This window comes from Scyliorhinus canicula, chromosome 6 (assembly GCF_902713615.1).
Source record: "Scyliorhinus canicula chromosome 6, sScyCan1.1, whole genome shotgun sequence".
Lineage (NCBI taxonomy): Eukaryota > Metazoa > Chordata > Chondrichthyes > Carcharhiniformes > Scyliorhinidae > Scyliorhinus > Scyliorhinus canicula.
In genome coordinates this window covers 84,548,901-84,568,622 of record NC_052151.1, presented here as the reverse complement: position 1 = coordinate 84,568,622, position 19,722 = coordinate 84,548,901, and the positions used below count along the sequence as shown (strand labels likewise).

At 42.3% G+C, this 19,722-nt stretch overlaps 1 protein-coding gene across 1 annotated transcript in view; it reads right to left on the bottom strand.

Moving 5' to 3' along the window:
• Positions 1 to 9,351: 9,351 nt before the first annotated feature.
• Positions 9,352 to 19,722, bottom strand: part of kcnk3a (potassium channel, subfamily K, member 3a) — a 163,973-nt gene continuing 153,602 nt past the window's right edge. The window contains exon 2 of the mRNA XM_038799596.1: positions 9,352 to 11,224. Within this exon, the coding sequence (XP_038655524.1) occupies positions 10,380 to 11,224 (845 nt within the window). The 3' untranslated portion in view covers positions 9,352 to 10,379. The remainder of the gene's footprint in view (positions 11,225 to 19,722) is intronic.

Below are 19,722 nucleotides of genomic sequence, written 5' to 3'. Positions count from 1 at the left end.
ATACTTTTTCAATAATATATGCAGCTCATAGCTATTACAAGAGGCCAGCGTCTAAACCGGTGAGAGCGACGGCAGCATCAACGGGCCTCCAGGCGCAGGCATTCACCCCTTCCCCGGGTTCTAGAACGGTGCCGGAGTGCTGTGCGCTGCTCCAGCGCCACAAGTCGGCCTGCCACGGCTGGCGCGCGTCCGCCGGCCCACAGGTACTATGGCGGAGCCCTCCAGGGGCCCGGTGCGGAGGAACATAGGCTCCCCCCTGAATTAGCCTGCCCGCCGATCAGTTGCCCCCGATCACGGTTCTGGCCACCGTGGAGGCCCCCTCCCAGAGTCGTCTCCCCCTGCACCCCCACCTCCCTCCCCCCAGCCAGGATGGCCTCCGCAGCCAGAACGGCGACGTCTCGCCGGGTAGGACCATATGCAAACAACACCGGCGGGACTCGGCCCATCGAGCGTGGAGAATCGCCGGGGGTGGGGGGGCGCTTTCAATGGCCCCCAATCGGCGCCATGGCGACCGCGTCGGCACTATTAGGGCCGATTCTCCGGTCACTGTAGAATCAGCGGACTGGCATCGGAGCGGTGTGGCGGGATTCGCGCGCCCCCCCCCCCCCTCCCCGGTGATTCTCCGACCTGGCCATTATCTTGTTTCTGACATTGCAAGCACTGACAAAATAGAGTAAGTAAAAAATAATCATATATAACAATAATAATAATCGCTTCTTGTCATAAGTAGGTTTAAATATCGGCACATTCCGGCGCCTGTTCGGGGAGGCCGGTACAGGAATTGAACCCGCGCTGCTGGCCTTGCTCTGTATTACAAGCCAGCTGTTTAGCCCACTTTGTTAAACCAGCCTCTATTAAACTCCACATGGACAGTGACCCAGAGCCAGAATCAAACCTGGGACCTCGGCACAGTGAGGCAGCAATGCTAACCACTGTGCCACTGTGCTGCCCGCGATGTATGTATAGTTGGCATTTCTTTTATCATTTCTTTAAAAACATATACAAATACATTGTTCGACCAGTTGTATGGGATGGCTTTGTGAAGGAATTGATCCATGGTTCCTCTTGTCCAAGCAGGGTGCCTGTTTTCTTATGAAGTTAGTGCCTCTCTAAACAAAGTAACGTCAAACACTTTTAGCCGCTGATCCTGATTATCAAGAATTATTGTTCTGGTGACCTTGTAGGTATCTCCATATATCTGTGGTGAATTAGTACTAAGAGAATATCTATTAATAAATTAGTCATTTGAAAACTCTTGAGCAAATAATTTTTATTAAATTAAGAATTTTATTTACAACAAAGTAGAGCACAAACCATCTTGAGTATATTCAGAAACGGTACACACGAAGCCAGATAGTCTAGCATTATCTGTAGAGTTATGTACAACATAGAGTGAGACAATGCTAAATGTGTTCAGTTAGCCCAGTACATCATGGAAATACGCCTCATAATAACAAATACCGCAGGGTAACAGATCGCCATTATGCAGTGCAGTTAGTGGGCACGTGTACTGGAATGCAAAAGCTCAATAAACAACAATGAACATGAACACTGTGCATTAATTGTTGAATTTCTATAGAGCTAAAGCATTTTTAAGTACAGAAGATGATCATTCATCTCATCCATCTGCTATGCCAACACTTTGTTGGGGCACACAAAACCTATCTCACTGTCCTGTGCGTGCCCACAGCCTTGTTTTCCTGTACTTCAAGAAACGTTGACATATATATACATCAATTATTGTACAATTTGCTGTTCATTATTGCTATTATAACTTGGATGATCTCACACCCAGTTCTACAGAAAAATACACTGTACATTTATAATGACAAGATGTGATTTATTGTGCCTCATTATACAGGTTTTCAACTGATCATGCTTGAGGGCAGTTTCAGAGGCAGTACATAAATTTAAAACACCTTTTCATGCAAAATTCATGCAAACTTTAAGCCCACCTTAGTTCCTTTAGCATGAATTAATGCTTTAAATATGCAGCAGCAACTGACAGTGAATAACTGAGAATTTGGCCTTTGTGAGTTCCTGTAGGTATATTCAAATATTCAATATTGAGTTTGGTGTACAAGATGATGTTGTATGAATTGGTCTGAACACACACTTTAATATGATATGCTGTTGACCTTTAATAGTTGTGAGGTACCTTTAAATTAAGTAAAAGTGAACCAATATCTGACTACAGAGGTACAGAGAAAGTGGTGGAATGGACACAAGACTGCCAGATTAAAAATGCAGTTCTGGCATTCACTCTACGAGGATGTCCATGGGAAGCTGCAGCCACCTGTAGTTCCAACCATAAATTTAGATCTGCACAGCCCAGAATGTTGCTATCAGTAGGCAAGACTCCCTATTGGCAACTCATATAATTCTCTGAAAATACAGATGTTAATTTACCAGTACACGCTGTCAACTTTAAGGACTGATTACTCCCAAATGATCACCCAATAGAAGCAACTTTTATTTACATTAACATCAAACAAATAATAAGCAATTACTTTTTAGCATAAATTAAGAACCTGCCTGTAATCCGCATTATTCTTCCTCAAACACAGCTCTTCGATCCTCAGTCTTTTCTTCCTTTGTGAATATTCTCTCTCTCTCTCTCTCTACACAGTATCCTTGTTGTCCAAGGGTTGCTATTCATGCTTTATGCCATGATATCACAATGGGGTAAGGCAAGAAGGCAGGCCCGCAAGAACTACCTCAGCCAGTACCGGGCTGGAAGCCAACTTTATTCTGCGCCACACTCTTGCCATCTGAGTTAATTGACGCCAGTATTAATATTCAGGGTCTTAAAACCCAACATAATCAAAACTGATTGGTTTATCTTGTTTTCTCTTTTACTGCTAACAACCTTGCTTTCCTGGCAAAATAAAATATTTGAAGGATGCCAAACTCCACGGCCGGGAAATTATAAATACATAATAATAATAATTGTTTATTGTCACAAGTAGGCTTCAGTGAAGTTACTGTGAAAGGCCCCTACATATTAAGCACAGATGGTGTACTGTACTTGCAGGAAAGACAATGGGAAAGAGGTTGATGCAATTGATTCCAAATAAGTCGGGTTCATCCATCAGACAAATATTGAGCATCTTAAGGTGAGTAGCTTCTGGTAAAAACTCTTTGCACCATTTCTCATGCCACGCTAGTCATATATTGAGAGTTCTGGATTCATTTTGACTTTATTTTTCTCAAAAATACAATATGATCCCTGCAGCTTTAATAATTTACATTTTTGTTACCAATATCAATTATTGAATATTTACACTTGAAATTAAACTTAGCTATTTTCTTTCAAGTCTTACTAACTTACAAATTCTAAATTTTGAATCATATTATAAATCTTTTCAGCTCAACGTAACAGAAAATATATCTTACGCAGTACAGTATAGTTGCCTAATATTGATGATGTCAACAAATAAGTAAATTAAATAGTGATTTACTTAAGCCAAATGAACACAAAAAAGACACAGTAGACAACTGTGTCGATGATCACTGTATATGTAAATATATTTAAAAATTAATATACATTGAGTGCAGATTTTAAACTGTAAACTTATTCACATCATTTTGTTTTTTATTCTATGTACATCTTAAATTTACAGTATGCATCTAGCAGTCTATTTGGAATGTAATGTATGTATTTGTAGTAACTTGTCCCTATTCAATACATATTGAGGTCTTCATTGACTGAGACTGCAGCTGAGCCAGTCATCAATAATAATGTGATTAGTTCATTCTGTGAATTTTGAGTACTAGATTTAATTTACAAATTCAGAGATGTGTTATGTTTCAATAACATCATCTTACATGGCTGAAGCTCTAAAATAAAATAGAAAATGTTTTGTTTTCCCCTCTCATTTTCCTCCATGTAAAGTCTGTCTAGTTTTAACCCACTGTGGGCTGAACAGTGTTGTTACTTGGACAGTGGCAAGACCTTTTTATTTCTTCCTCTTGCATTGAGTTGTGAAATGGAAGGTGCTATATGTGGCTGCATTCTTGCAAAGTGTTTATTTTTATAAGCCTAAGTCCACTCTGCTGTTTACTGTGGAGTACAATGATTCAAAATATACTCGAACCAAAGCTTTTTCAGCATTAAAGAGAGGCATGTTTCTGTGAAGATTCCATAATGTAACAAAATGTCTAACAACGGAAAGTGAAAAGCCATGCGCATGGCCATAGAGAGCAATAGCACACAACCTACACTTTATGATTAATAAATTATAAATATTCATCAGCATTAAACATTCAATGAAAAATGAACAGACAGATATGCTATATAGCAAAGATGAACTATCTGTTTTTTGTTACCTTGATTATTTGATTTATGATCGCACAATGTATCAAAATACTCTGGACTTCGAACAGTACTTATACCCCTTGGGGTACAAAGCAGATATGCTCTCCTCAGTTTTAATAAATGTATTGAGCATCTGGAAGCTATGGATAAGTCCGCCAGATATAAAATGCAATCTCACAGAATTAGATACGTATATTTTAACTTTGCAAGATCATGCAACAACAATTGCAATTCAGTGCAAGCAGCAGACTCTTAGATGAAAACTAATTTTCTGATTTAAAATCAGGAGATTAAGAATACGACCTGGTTAGGAATGAATGACGTGCATTAATGTGATCCCGAGTTAGTTTTAGGTCAATCACTACTCATGCACATGAAAGCTTCAAACCGATGAAGGATATATTAATTCTACATTTTATTCACTGACCAGTTTTCAATATACATATATTTGTGTGTACAAAATATATATATTTTCTGATATATATTGGTGAGAAAGGGCATTGTACCCTACTGATTCTACTGGTGAAATTTAAAACGTAGGCACACAGTGCTGCAAAGGTTATAAAATAAAGATAGAAAATCAAGAAGTCAGAATCGCAGAAAATGCTTTTAGAATTTGACGCAGACATACATCATGAGCTGTAATTGTTACACATCCCACGAATGCTTAATCCACATTTTTGTGGTGGGAGGAGTAGGATTTTACATTAGTGGAGGGAGGCATTTCTTGCTGTGCCAGCCATGCATTTCAAATAACTCCTAACTCCGTATGGCAGACACCACAGACAAAACATGGATTTGAGGGAACATTGACTCTCAGAGTCACCTAAATGGTTTGTCTGCAAAGGTTTGAATCATTTCTGACACAGCCATGCTGCTGTTGCAGCCATCTATAAATGCCACGTTGAGAGTGCCAGGGTGTGATGATTTTCCCTTATGTAGATTTTTTAACATGCTAAACTTAAATAAATATTTATACATGGCCTGTTTTCCTGTTTCAAATTCAAATTTGTTGTTTGTAGTATTTGGTTTGTTGCTATTTTTTGAATATTTTTTTGATTTATGGAATGAACAAAGTATCAAAGATACTGGAAATGCACGCCACTTCAATCGGTATTTAATAGAGAAAGACAGGTTCATCTTTCAAAATTACAGGAAATAATCTGAACAATCTGACATAACATGCAATTACTCGGGATAGATTTCATGCATGACAAAATTCAAAGTAACGTGTCCTCCACACAAACCTTAACCTATAGTTTATAGTGTTGCCTAACAATAAATCACAGAACCAAATGGGAAATTACCACTGTCGGGTCTCGGTGCATGTTCATCTATTTTTGGAGGCATTGCGGTGGAACTCAACCTTGAGCGATCATGTAAAATGAGGTAATAGTGAGTCAGCAGTCTGCTTATAAACTCTCCCATTTTTTACATCAACGTAAATCCAGAGAGATGTAAAACAGACTCACTATGATCCACTTTATACTTTTACACAAATTTAAGGTGCACCTCATTGGTTTCAGAACCCAATAGATAGAAATGACAAATATAGAGAAGGGAACCCTGTGCCATTTTTCAGAGTTTTGGATTCTATCAGCCTAAATTACTGCATTTAAATTAAAATGAAATGAATCGTCTCCTGGTAGAACAGAACTTGAGCATTGCTGAAAAAAGAGACATGTTGAAGTTTTTGGCTTGCACTCATCAGGACACTTCACAAGAATACAAATATAAAGGGAAAACAACAATTTATACAGTATGAGAAGAGAATGCAGATTGGTTGGCAAGTGGATTCTAGCAAAGGCGTTGCCATTGGAGAATGCACCAGTTGATGGTGACTGACAGATAACTGCCAAATATTGTTTGACATTTAAACCAGGCAGCTTGCCCCTGATTGGTCAAGGCTTTGCCCTGGGAATGAATCAGCTAATGGCTGTCACTTATTTTGTTTAGCTGAAACAGGTACAATGTGTGTACATGTTCTTTATATCTGCGAGAAACAAGGTCTTGTGTATTAATATATGTAGCTTCCAGTACATGCAAGTGCGCCATGCTATGAGCCCAACTGTCAATTCTAAATTGGTTTTCAACATAAATCTTAGCATACTGTGGATTATTTAGCAAATGTTGTCCAATCGTGGAATCATATCTAATATTGGACACTGTGGGCGGGATTCTCCCAACGGGAGACTAAGTGCCAACGCCGGAGTGAAAACCAGAGTGTTTCACTCCGGCGTCGGAGGCCGCTCCTCGCCTCATATTCTCCCACCCCCGGGAGGCTAAGAGAGGCGCCGCATCATTTACGCGTGCCAGGCCTTGGCGCCACGTAAATTACTTGGCGCCACGTCACCCGCGCATGCGCAGGTTGCCCAACGCCAACCCGCGCATGCACGGTTGCCGTCTCCCCACGGGCGCCCTGCAAGAAATGAAGGAGTGATCTTGCGGGGCGGCGGAGGAAAGGAGTGCGTCCTTCAGAGACGCCGGCCCGCCGATCGGTGGGCACCGATTGCGGGCCAGACCTCTTTTTTTAAAAATAAATTTAGATTACCCAATTTTTTTTTCCAATTAGGGGGCAATTTAGCATGGCCAATCCACCTACTCTGCACATTTTTGGGTAGTGGGGGCGAAACCCACGCAGACACGGGGAGAATGTGCAAACTCCACACGGACAGTGACCCAGAGCCGGGATCGAACCTGGGACCTCAGCGCCGTGAGGCGATTGTGCTAACCACTAGGCCACCGTGCTGCCCTGGCCTGACCTCTTTTGAGCGCCCCCCCGGTGCTCGATCCTCACTCCCCCCCCGCACAGGCCGCCCCCGCAGCGTTTGTGCATTGTTCCCGCCGGCAGCGACCAGGTGTGGACGGTGCCAGCGGGAACCTGTCGTATTGGGCAGGCCGCTCGGCCCATTCGGGCCGGAGAATCGCCACTCGCCCGTTACAAACGGTGAGCGGCGATTCTCCGAGCGGCCTGCCGTAAATCTCGGCGCGCCGTTTTGGGGGAGGTGTGGGAGAATCGTGTGCAGCGTGGCGGGACTCGCCCGGCCCCCCTGCGATTCTCCCACCCAGCGTGGGGGGAGGGAGAATTGCACCCTGTGTTTTCAGTTTTGCAAGCACTGGCTTGTTGGGTATAGTCTGTACATTGCTTGTTGAGAACAGCGGCTGAGACAATCTGTCTGATGTGATCCACCAATTGTTGGGATGTACGACTCATGTATCTAACATTACAATGGCACCAAAATTCAGGAATGGACAAGAAAAGCACCCAGCCCACCTCAGATAACACTGGAAGGGCAAGATATCTAAAAAAATCTGAGCAACAGGTGAATCTAACTATTTCATGCTGCTACTATGCATTAGCGACACGAGTAATGAGTAATCTGATATATGAAATAAATGGCCATTTGCTGATTCATTTCCAGGACAATGCCTTGACTAATCAGGGTCAAGCTGCCTTGTTTAAATTTCAAACAATGCTCGGCAATTATCTGCCAGTCACCTTCAACTAGTGCACTCTCCAATGTCAATGCCTCTACGAGAATCCACTTGCAACCGATCCGCATTCTCTTCTCATACTGTATAAATTGTTGTTTCCCTCTTACACTGTGATTCTTGTGAAGTGCAAGGGCATATCTCCTTTTTCAGTAAAATTAAATAGGGAATTTCATGATGATTAGATTTTAACCTTTTAATACCAGTCTTTGACACTGTGGTATTTTCCATAGTCAAATTTGAACTATGCCAATAAGATAACAAGCAGGGAAAGAACCTGTAACACCATGGATGAAATATGAAAAATATAGACCAACAAATCTTCACTCTCAACACTTTTACTCATGTTCAGATCACTGCTGCAGCGAGCCTCTCGGGTTATGAATTTCTGATGCGCTAACAGCAGCATGAGGTTAGAAAATTGACCTCTAATGTGTGACCGTTAAGATATGCAGTAGCACACACACATATTTGTGCAGTACAACTGTTAACAACCAGATAAATGATATGTTGTACTATCACAAATAGCTTTATACGAACCATTTCAAAGTTCTGATAAAGAGTACAAATGAAATCTGAAATAAAACGAGAAAATGTTGGTTATACAGGCAGGTCCGTCCCCATTTAGAAGGCTCTGGTAATAACATTGACCACTCTTTTCTCTTGGTAATGGCTGAGTAGATCCCAGAAATGTCCGTTTTCAAAGTGCTGTTTTATTCCTATTGAGCTAACAGTGCAATAGGGGATATATGGATGATATATACTTTTAGATTGCAATTTTACTTGATCCTCTCAACTTTGACCTATGATAATGTTTACTGCATATACAAATAATGTTGGCAATAAGTAGTTAAGAAATGAGCACTGCAGGTGTTAAAATATCTGTCTAGTAGTGTGTAATAAAATGTAATAATTGAATGAGCTCATCCAGTTTGCAATGGGAAATTAATTGGATAGAAAACAGGAGAAAGTGTCATTCTTGAAAAACTGCAAGAGAAAGTTTTGATTTTGATTTGAAACGGGTTGAACTAGTCAGTAATGGGTTAATATTTTGTTATGGTCACCATATAACAAGAAGCAATTTTCCAAGCTAAATATTTGTTTTATGTGGGAGTTTGCAAACATGGGTTTGATTATATCACCTTGCTTCCTAAACTCAGCTGCTCACTGTTGTACATAAAATGAATTGTACATTGTAAAAAAATTCAAGAGCATGGTTATTCATTGAAGTATTCATTCCTAGCAGCTGTTGCAGCATTTTGATATTTTTGTTTTTTTCTCTCAAACATTTTTTCCTCCTCCTCTATTGAACACATTGGCTGCTTGATGAATGACCATAGGCTGTGATTAATTTATCTTCTAAATGACCATTATTCATTATTGTCTTGACAGTATAGCCTTGCCCTAAATCTCTATGTTGAAGGCCAAGGCATCCCGAATATTGGGCCTCAGGTCTTATTTCCATAGATGTGTGGAGGTGTGCAGAGCTGCAACTAAATCGCGACTGACGATTGGTCCAATGCAGGTGCTGCAGCCCCCAGGTGAGTGAGTTCAGCAAACATAAATATTGTCACAGTCCCAGAGGACCTAGGCTGCTATCCCCTTTGATAGCTGACTGGTGGTGATTTAACTTGAGGGTTACCACACCTCAGGCGGGGGCAAAGTTGAGAAGGCAGGAATAACCTCAGCTGGTACGGGAATTGAATCCGCGCCTTTGGTGTCATTCCGCATCATGAACCTACTGTCCAGCCAACTGAGCTGACCGACCCCAGCAGCAAATAGTGAGAAAACTGGAGCATTTTAAAAAATGGATCTTGTAAAATGCGCAGTGCACCACTGCCAGATTGGGAGCTTAGTTGGGCTGGAAAGCTCCTGAAAAACATGCGTGGCCAGATTTTTTGGGTATAATTTCTGAGCCATTAGGGGCAAAATCTGCTTCAAACTGTTAACAGTCAAGCTCTGACTCCTGCCTACAATTCCAGCTCCTGCCACTCTCCTCTTGACTCCCAGTTTATTTGATGCTCCCACTCTCTGGTATCAAAAGTAAATATTGTGACACCAGCTTTGGCTTCGACAGATTTGGATATCCTGAACTGCATAACATCACTACTCATTATATGCAAGCAGTATTGCCATTAAGTAACACTGCAAGCAATTTGAGACCTTTAAATCTATGTACTATAAGTGGTGATTCATTGAATCAGAGTATTTATTGAATGCAGTTGACTATGTGTCAAATGTTTATCCCAGATGCTATTTAATTAGGACAAGCTGTAGTTTTCTAAAACCATTTCCAGATACAGGCATTCTTTAAAAAAAATATTTCCATCCTGTATTTGCAAGTGTGTTCGGCAGTTTGTTTGCACCTTTTCTCAAACTTATTAGTATAAATCCCAAAGCAAACACCATAATTGATATTTATGCATGCCACTTTTTTGAATAAACATCTTGTTATTTTTGCTTGGTAAGTTATTAAACAAAATGGATAGGTCCAATTGACTAACTTGTAGATACTGTTAATTATATACATGACATCTATCAATATCTGAAATAATCAGTTGCAACCTTATTACACAGAACTTCTTCTTTTCATGAGTCCTCTGACAGCAGACAAGCTGTGTAGTCCCGTAGACACAGAGCTAATTGTAGATCTGTGTAGGTTACAGACGCATCCATTTGAAAAATTTTCAGGAAGCCTATTTGGAGATGCATCACTCTGTTCGATGCAAGTGTTGGATGTCGATATATCTCTGGGGATGATCATAGGAATTGAATAATGCAACTTCTCGCGACTCTTATACCAGAGACACGAACACATGGAGTGAAAATGAAGAACCTCTGCATACATGTTCCGGAAGTTCCCAGAGGTTTCCGTTGTACGGATGGTACTTTGTCCATTTCTTATTAGCAAGGCTTTCTGCTCTGCATCACGTTTTTCATCTTCTGCATTCATTGTCATGAACCTCAAAACTACCAGGTTGAGGAAAGCTCCAATTACTGTCAGGCCTGTCAAAATGTAGACAAAGCTAAATGCCACATAGTGAGGGTTCTTTTGAAGAGCATCATGTTTCTGTAGAGCCACATAGTCCCCAAAACCAATGGTGGTGAGTGTGATGAAGCAGTAGTAATAAGCATGGAAAAAGGTCCAATCCTCATAATATGAGAATGCAGCAGCACCAATACACAGGGTGCTGATGCAAGAGAAAAAACCAATGATGACCATGTTTGCCATGGAGACCTCTGTCCGTTTCATTCGAAGGCACTTCTTGATTCTGTGCAAGAGATACTTGACAAATGTATTGATTCTTTCTCCCATGCTCTGAAACATGACCAGGGTGAGTGGAATCCCAAGCAAGGCATAAAACATACAGAAAATCTTCCCTCCATCAGTGCTGGGAGCAGCATGGCCATATCCTGCCAAACAAAAATGTACATTCATTTATTAACAAACAGGATTCAATGTCAATAAATCTGATTTTATTACATTAATCAGCATTAAAGTATCCAGAAACATGCTGCAAAACAGTTTTGTCTACAATATTAAAGGGGATGTATTTTCTCATTAACGTCTTTGTAAACCTTGCGAGTGCAAAGCAAGGAAAGCCTCATTTTTGCATGTCACGTTCTTATTTTCAAACGGAGTCAACCAAACCAGATTGAATAAATACCAATTGCTAGAATTTGCAACAGTGCAAAACTATGGATGCTGAAAGTCTGGAATAAATGCAGAAAGTGCTGCAGGTCTGGCAGCAGCTATGAAGAGAGAAACAGAGTTTGCGTTTCAGGTCACTAACATTTCATCAAAACTAGGAATGGATAGTGATAGACAGTTTTTAAGCAAGGCAGGGAATATGAAGGAAATGGGGAGGAAATGAAAAATGAGAATTCCTGTCATAGAATCATAGAATTTACAGTGCAGAAGGAGGCCATTCAAGTCTGCACCGGCCCTTGGAAAGAGCACCTTACCTCCAAGTCCCATTCCTCCACCCTATTCCCGTAACCCAGTAATCCCTCCTAACCTTTTGGACACCAAGGGGCAAATTTGCATGGCCAACACATCTTTGGGCCGTGGGAGGAAACCTGATCACCTGGAAGAAACCCACTGGGGAGAAAGTACAAACTCCACACGACAGTCACCCGTGGCTGGAATTGAATTTGGGTGGCTGGACTGTGAGACAGAAGTGCTAACCACTGTACCACCTTGCTGCCCAATAGAGTGGAAGTCACCAGAACTTAAATAACAAAAGGAATGAAGGTGCAAGTCTAAAATGGACTAGTAAAGAAACTAAAAGATGTGCATTTAAAATGTGTAAATGAGGAAAGCAGAACCACAACCAACAGCTGCCTTTCAGAACAAAAGAGCAGGGGGTATGACCTGAAATTAGCGCACTCAATGTTGAGTCCAGAAGGCTCTAAAGTATCTAATTAAAATATGACATGTTTTTTCTGGAGTTTATAGGCCAAGGACAGAAAGATCAAAGTGGAGTGGTGCAGAGAATTAAAATGACAACCAACCAGAGGCCAGGGTCATGATTACTGACTGAATAGAGCTCCTGCACAAAGCAATTACATAATGAGTATTCAGTCACCCTAGTGAAAAGGCCACATCGTGAGCAACAAATATAGTATACTACATTGGATGAAGCACAAGTAAATCACTGTTTTGCCTGGAAAAATTTCTTAGGATCTTGGGCAGTGAGAAGAGAAAAGGGTAAATATTGAATAAGAACAGAAGAACATAAGAACTAGGAGCAGGGGTAGGCCATCTGGCCCTTCGAGCCTGCTCCGCCATTCAATTAGATTATGGCTGGTCTTTTGTGGACTCAGCTCCCCTTTCCGGCCCGAACACCATAACCCTTTATTCTTTATTCTTCAAAAAACTATCTTTATCTTGAAAATATTCAATGAACGAGCCCTAACTGCTTCACTGGGCAGGGAATTCCATAAGTTCACAACCCTTTGGGTGAAGAAGTTCATCCTGAGCTCAGTCCTAAATCTACTTCACCTTATTTTGAGGTTATGCCCCCTAGTTCTGCTTCCACCCGCCAGTGGAAACAACCTCCCCGCATCTATCCTATCTATTCCCTTCATAATTTTATGTGTTTCTATAAGATTCCCCCGCATCCTTCTAAACTACAACAAGTACAGTCCCAGTCTACTCAACCTCTCCTCATAATCCAACCACCTCAACTCTGGGATTAACCTAGCGAATCTCCTCTGCACACCCTCCAGCGCCAGTACGTCCTTTCTCAGGTAAGGAGAACAAAACTGAACACAATACTCCAGGTGTGGCCTCACTAACACCTTATACAGTTGCAGCATAACCTACCTCGTCTTAAACTCTATTCACCTTCTTAATCACCTGTTGCACCGGTATGCCAACTTTTTGTGACTCATGCACGAGGACACTCGTGCACGAGTGCACAGCACCATGGTTTAATATTTTATCATTTAGATAATAATCCCTTTTTTTGTTATTCCTAAAATGGATAATCTCACAGTTGTCAACATTGTATTCCACCTGCCAGACCCTAGTCCATTCACTTCAACTATGCAAATCCCTCTGCAGACTTCCAGTATCCTCTACACTTTACCAGTGCCACCAGCAAACTTGGACACACTGCACTTGATCCCCAACTCCAAATCATCTATGTAAACTGTGAACAATTGTGGGCCCAACACTGATCCCTGAGGAACACCACCATCTACTGATTACCAACCAGAGAAACACCCATTAATCCCCACTCTTTGCTTTCTATTAATTAACCAATCTTCTATCCATGCTACTACTTTTCCCTGAACGCCATGCGCCCTTATCTTATGCAGCAACCTTTTGTGTGGCACCTTGTCAAAAGCTTTCTGGAAATCCAGATATACCACATCCATTGGCTCCCTGTTATCTACCGCACTGGTAATGCCCTCAAAAAATTCCACTAAATTAGTTAGGCACGACTTGCTCTTTATGAACCCATGCTGCATCTGTCCAATGGGACAATTTCCATCCATATGCCTCGCTATTTCTTCCTTGATGATAGATTCCAGCATCTTCCCTACCGCTGAAGTTAAGCTAACTGCCTATAATTACCCGCTTTCTGCCTACCTCCTATCAGCATCTTCCCTACTACCGAAGTTAAGCTAACTGGCCTATAATTACCCGCTTTCTGCCTACCTCCTATTTTAAACAGTGGTGTCACGTTTGCTATTTTCCAATCCGCTGGTCACTATTTTGGTAAATTATCACGAGTGCATTTGCAATTTCCCTAGACATCTCTTTTAGCACTCTGGGGTACATTTCATCAGGGCCAGGAGACTTGTCTACCATTAGCCCCATTAGCTTGCCCATCACTACCTACTTAGTGCTAACATTCGTCTCAAGGTCCTCACCTGTCATAGCCTCATTTCCATCAGTCACTGGCATGTTATTTGTGTCTTCCACTGTGAAGACCAACCCAAAAAACCTGTTCAGTTCCTCAGCCATTTCCTCATCTCCCATTATTAAATCTCCCTTCTCATCCTCTAAAGGACCAATATTTACCTTAGTCATTCTTTTTTGTTTTATATATTTGTAGAAACTTTTACTATCTGTTTTTATATTCTGAGCAAGTTTACTCTCATAATCTATCTTACTCTTCTTTATAGTTTTTTTAGTAGCTTTCTGTTGCCCCCTAAAGATTTCCCAATCGTCTCGTCTCCCACTAACCTTTGCCACTTTGTATGCTTTTTCCTTCAATTTGATACTCTCCCTTATTTCCTTAGATATCCAAGGTCGATTTTTCCTCTTTCTACAGTCCTTCCTTTTTGATGGGAGAAACATTTGCTGAGTAATGTGATAAATTGCTTGGTAGGTTTTCCACTGTTCCTCAACTGTTCTACCATAAAGTCTTTGCTCCCAGTCTACCTTAGCCAGCTCTTCTGTCATCCCATTGCAATCTCCTTTGTTTAAGCACAAAACACTAGTGTTTGATTTTACCTTCTCACCCCCCATCTGTATTTTAAATTCCACCATATTGTGATCACTCCTTCCGAGAGGATCCCTAACTATGAGATCATTAATCAATCCTGTCTCATTACACCGGACCAGATCTAGACTCGCTTGTTCCCTTGTAGGTTCCATTATATACTGTTCTCGGAAACTATCGCGGATACATTCTATAAACTCCTCCTCAAGGCTGCCTTGACAGACCTGGTTAAACCAATCGACATGTAGATTAAAGTCCCCCATGATAACTGCTGTACCATTTCTACATGCATCAGTTATTTCTTTGTTTCTTGCCCGTCCCTCCGTAATATTGCTATTTGGTGGCCTATAGACTACTCCTATCGGTGATTTTTTCCCCTTATTATTCCTGATTTCCACCCAAATGGATTCAACCTTATCCTCCATAGCACCGATGGCATCCCTCACTACTGCCCGGATGTCATCCTTAAATAACAGAGCTACACCACCCCCCTTACCATCCACTCTGTCCTTCCGAATAGTTTGATACCCTCGGATATTTAACTCCCAGTCGTGACCATCCTTTAACCATGTTTAAGTAATGGCCACTAAATCATAGTCATTCACGATGATTTGCGCCATCAACTCATTTACCTTATTCCAATTACTACGAGCATTTAGGTAATGTACCCTTATGAAGAATCTCCTGTGCTTACATGGGAAGGTGCCATGGGAAGGGGTAAGATTGAGGAGTGCACCAGTATATCATTGGGGCAACGGTTCCTTTTGAACGTTGAAAGGGGAGGGGAAGATGTGCTTTGTGGTGGCATCCGGCTGGAGGTGGTGGAAGTGGTGGAGGATGATCCAATGAATGTGGAGGTTGATGGGGTGGAAGGTGAGGATAACAGGAACTCACAGTTCTGGGCTGGAAAGGGAGTGACATGGTGAGACCAGAGGTGCAGGAAAAGGAACAGACACATTAAAAAGCCTTGTTAGCCATGATTGAGGGGAAATTCTCATTGGAGAAACAAGGAGGACTTATCTGAAGATCTAGTATGGCAATTTGCATTGTTGCAACAGATGCAGTGGAGGTGAAGAAAGTGGGAGAATGGAATAATGGAATATAGCCCTTACAGCAAGTCAGGGTGAGGAAATGTAGTTAATGTAGCTGTGGGCTTCAGTGAATCTTGGTCAATAGCCTGTGCTCCAAACTGGAGACAGTGGCCTGGATTTCTCCCACAACAGAGAGCCTCTCCATCATGGCTAAAGTCCTGTAAATGTCCAAAAATACTAAGTCTCGCCCCAAACCCAGTAAGGGGGGGATTTCAGTCAGGCTGGTGTTCATACATGCACGATTCACAGATTTGTGCTGTAGGTTGTCAGCATTTAAATAATCGGCTGCCTCCATGGAAGTGGGATTTTGAAAAAAACAAGCATGTAGAATTTAGAGTATGCAGATTAGAAAAGGTAAAGGAAGTCTGGACTTGGCGAATGTGTTTGGATAGTCAGAGTAAGGTATCCCTTTGGATAGTGTCCAGTACACCTTTTGGAGAGGTAAGACACCCTTTAAGATTGATAAAATGAACATGAATATGCACTTTTTATGTACAAACTAATTGGAACTGTTGAGTTGTCATAGAGCTGTCCAGCAGTCAAGCCTGTCAAAGCTGTCCAGAAAGTGTCAAACCTGTCAAGGAACTGTCCAAGGATACTAGGCAAATCGGTAAGGAGGGGAGCATAGGGCAACGGGTGGTGTGTGGAGGGAATGGGTTAGCATGAAGTCACATGGTGGTACTGGGCAAGGGGGTGAGTAGAGAAACACTAACTTGGCATGGGTGTCGAGGGAAATGGTGGTGGCAAGAAGTGTTTCCAGTTAGCATAAGGTGTATAGGGTTGGTAGAGGTGCATTAAATTGATATCAGGATATAATAACAATAGCTTATTGTCACAAGTACGCTTCAATGAAGTTACTGTGAAAAGCCCCGAGTCGCTACATTCCGTGCCTGTTCAGGGAAGCTGGTACGGGAATTGAACACACGTTGCTGGCCTTGTTCTGCAATACAAGCCAGCTGTTTAGCTCACTGTACTAAACCAGCCCCAGGATATGGGGCAATGCTGTGGATAGAGGGTCATTAAGTTGGCGCGAGGGTAAGGAGCAATGGTAGAGGGGCACTAAACTGGTTTAGGGGATATAGGGAAATGGGGTGAGTAGAGGGGCATTAATTTGACAGGAGGATATGGGGAAATGGGGGTGGGCAGAAGGACTCTAAGTAGGAATGAGAGCATGGGGGCAATGGAGGTCTGTATCTTAAAGCACGTAGCATAAAAAACAAGGTAAATAAACTGATGGCACTAATGTAGTTAACTGGTCTGATCTGATAGCCATTACTGAGACATGGTTGCAAGTAAGTCAAAGTTTGCAAGTCAATATTCAGGGTTATTTGACTTTCAGGAAGGACAGGCAAGAAGGAAAAGATGGTGGGGTAGCTCTGCTAATAAGAAAGGAAGTAAGTACAGTTCTGAGGGATGATCTAGGCCCTGAGAATGTGAAGTCGATTTGGGAAGAAGTGGAAAATACTGAAGGAAAAGGTAGGAAAAGGTAGGAAAATCGTTTAGGCCCTTGAAAAATAGCCACACTGTAAGAAAGGATTTAAATCAAGAAATAACAAATGCGGCAAAAACAGAACTGCATTAATCATGGGTAACTTTAATTTTCATATAGATTGGGTAATCAAATTGGAAATGGGAGCCAAGAGGATGAATTCAGAGACTGCATTCAGGGTGATTTCTTGGAGCAATATGTCATGGAACCAACTAGGGATCAGGCTATTTTGGATCTGCTGATGTGTAATGAGGTAGGTTTAATAAATGATGTTAATGTTAAGGATCCCATAGGAAGTATTGCTCACAGTATGACAGCATTTAGTATTCACCTTGAGTGTGAGAAAATTGGGACTGACATATCAGTGTTCAACTTGAAGAAGGGGAATTATGAAGGTTTGAGGATGGCGTGGGCAACGTAGACTGGTCATTTAGATTGGTGGGTAAAACAATAGATTGGCAGTGGCAGACATTTAGTGAGATAGTTTATGACACCTAGCTCAAATACATTCCAATCAGGAGGAAAGGAAAGGTTCTAATCGGAGGAAGGAACTACCATTGATAACCAAAAAAGTTAAGAAGAGTACTCAGTTGAAAACTGACAAAGGTTAGTGGTAGGCCGGAAAGGTCGGATAGATTCAGAGTGCGGCAAAATGGACTAAAATAAAATAATCAGGATGGAGAAAAGAAACTATGAGGGCAAACTAGCGAGAAACATAAAAACAGACAATAAGAGCTACATTAAAAGGAAGAGAGGAGTAAAATAAAGCATTAACCCCTTAGAGAATGAAACAGTGGAAGTATTTATGTGGAGGAGTTCAATAGATAATTTGCACGTTTTTTACTGTGAGGATACAACAAGCATCCCAGAAAGGAGTATATATGCTGGAGTATAAATGTAAAGAGGTGTTGCTATAAATGTATAGGGTACTAGTGAGGCCACATTTAGAATACTGTGCACAGTTTTGATCCCCTTATTTAAGGAAAAATATATTGGGCGAAATTCTCCGCCCCCCACGACGGGTGGGAGAATAGCGGGAGGGCCTTCCCGCCATTTTTGCCGCCCTCCCGCTATTCTCCCACCCCCCCGCCGAAGTCCCGACCCGAATCGCTGCCGCCGTTTTTTTACGGCCGGCAGCGATTCTCAGCTGTTAGGTGGGCCGAAGTCCCAGCCCTTTCCGCCGTTTTTACGAATGGCAAACACACCTGGTCTTGCCGTTCGTAAAAACGGCGTCACAAACTCGCTATTAATAACCATGGCACCGATTGGGCCATGGGCCCGCGATCGGTGCCCACCGATCGCGGGCAGCGGGCCCGATGCCCGCGCACTACTTGTCCTTCCGCCGCCCTGCAGTATCCATTCGCGGGGCGGCTGAGGGGCAACCCGGCCCGCGCATGCGCGGGTTTCGCGCAAAAACGCGATGACGTCACCCGCGCATGCGCGGGTTGGAGTCTTCCAAACTGCGCATGCGCGGCTGACGTCATATGACGCGTCAGCCGGCGCTAACTCCGGCAAGCGGGCTTAACGATTTTCGTTAAGCCCGTCTTGCCGGAGCCTACGGCGTCGGGCTGCTAGCCCCGACCGGGGACCAGAATCGGTCCCCAGTCGGGAAGGGGCGCGCTGCCGTAAAACCCGCCCGGGTTTTACGGCAGCTTTACGATTTCTCCCGTTTTGGGAGAATCTCGCCCATTATCTTTGGAGGCAGTACAGAGGAGGTTGACGAGGATGATCCTGGGATGGAGGGACTGCCATATGAGGAAACATTAAACAGGTTGGGTCTGTACTCCTTGGAGGTCAGAAGAATGAGAGGTGATTTGATTTGAAACATCTAAGATTCTTTGGGAGTTAGACAGGGAAATGATGGGAGGTTGTTTCCACTCATGGAAGACCACAGGCACAGTCGCAGAATAAGGGGGTGCTCATTTAAGACAGATTTGAGGAACCATTTATTTTCTCAAAGAAGGGTGAATCTTTCATATTCTTTACCCCAAAAGTTGTGAAGGCCGAGTCCTTCAACATTATTATGGTGAAGATCGATAGGTTTTTAATCAGGAGGGGAATTAAGGGTTACGGAGATAAAGCAGGAAAGTGGACTTAATGAGTATTAGATCAGTCATGACCTTATTAAATGACAGAGCGGACTTGAAGGATTGAATGGCCTACTCCTGATTCTATTTCTTATGTGTAATGATATGCATAAGCAATTCTGTATGCTAATATATTAGATCTCCAAGCAGCAGGTGGCAGTAGAACTACACCATGTGACACTGCAACCTCGAGGAGTCTGGGTGAGGAGTTGTTGTGGATAGTCGTGTTCTGTATTAACTCTCATATTCTGGTTGACAGTTTACAGTTCAGTAGTAGGATTATTCT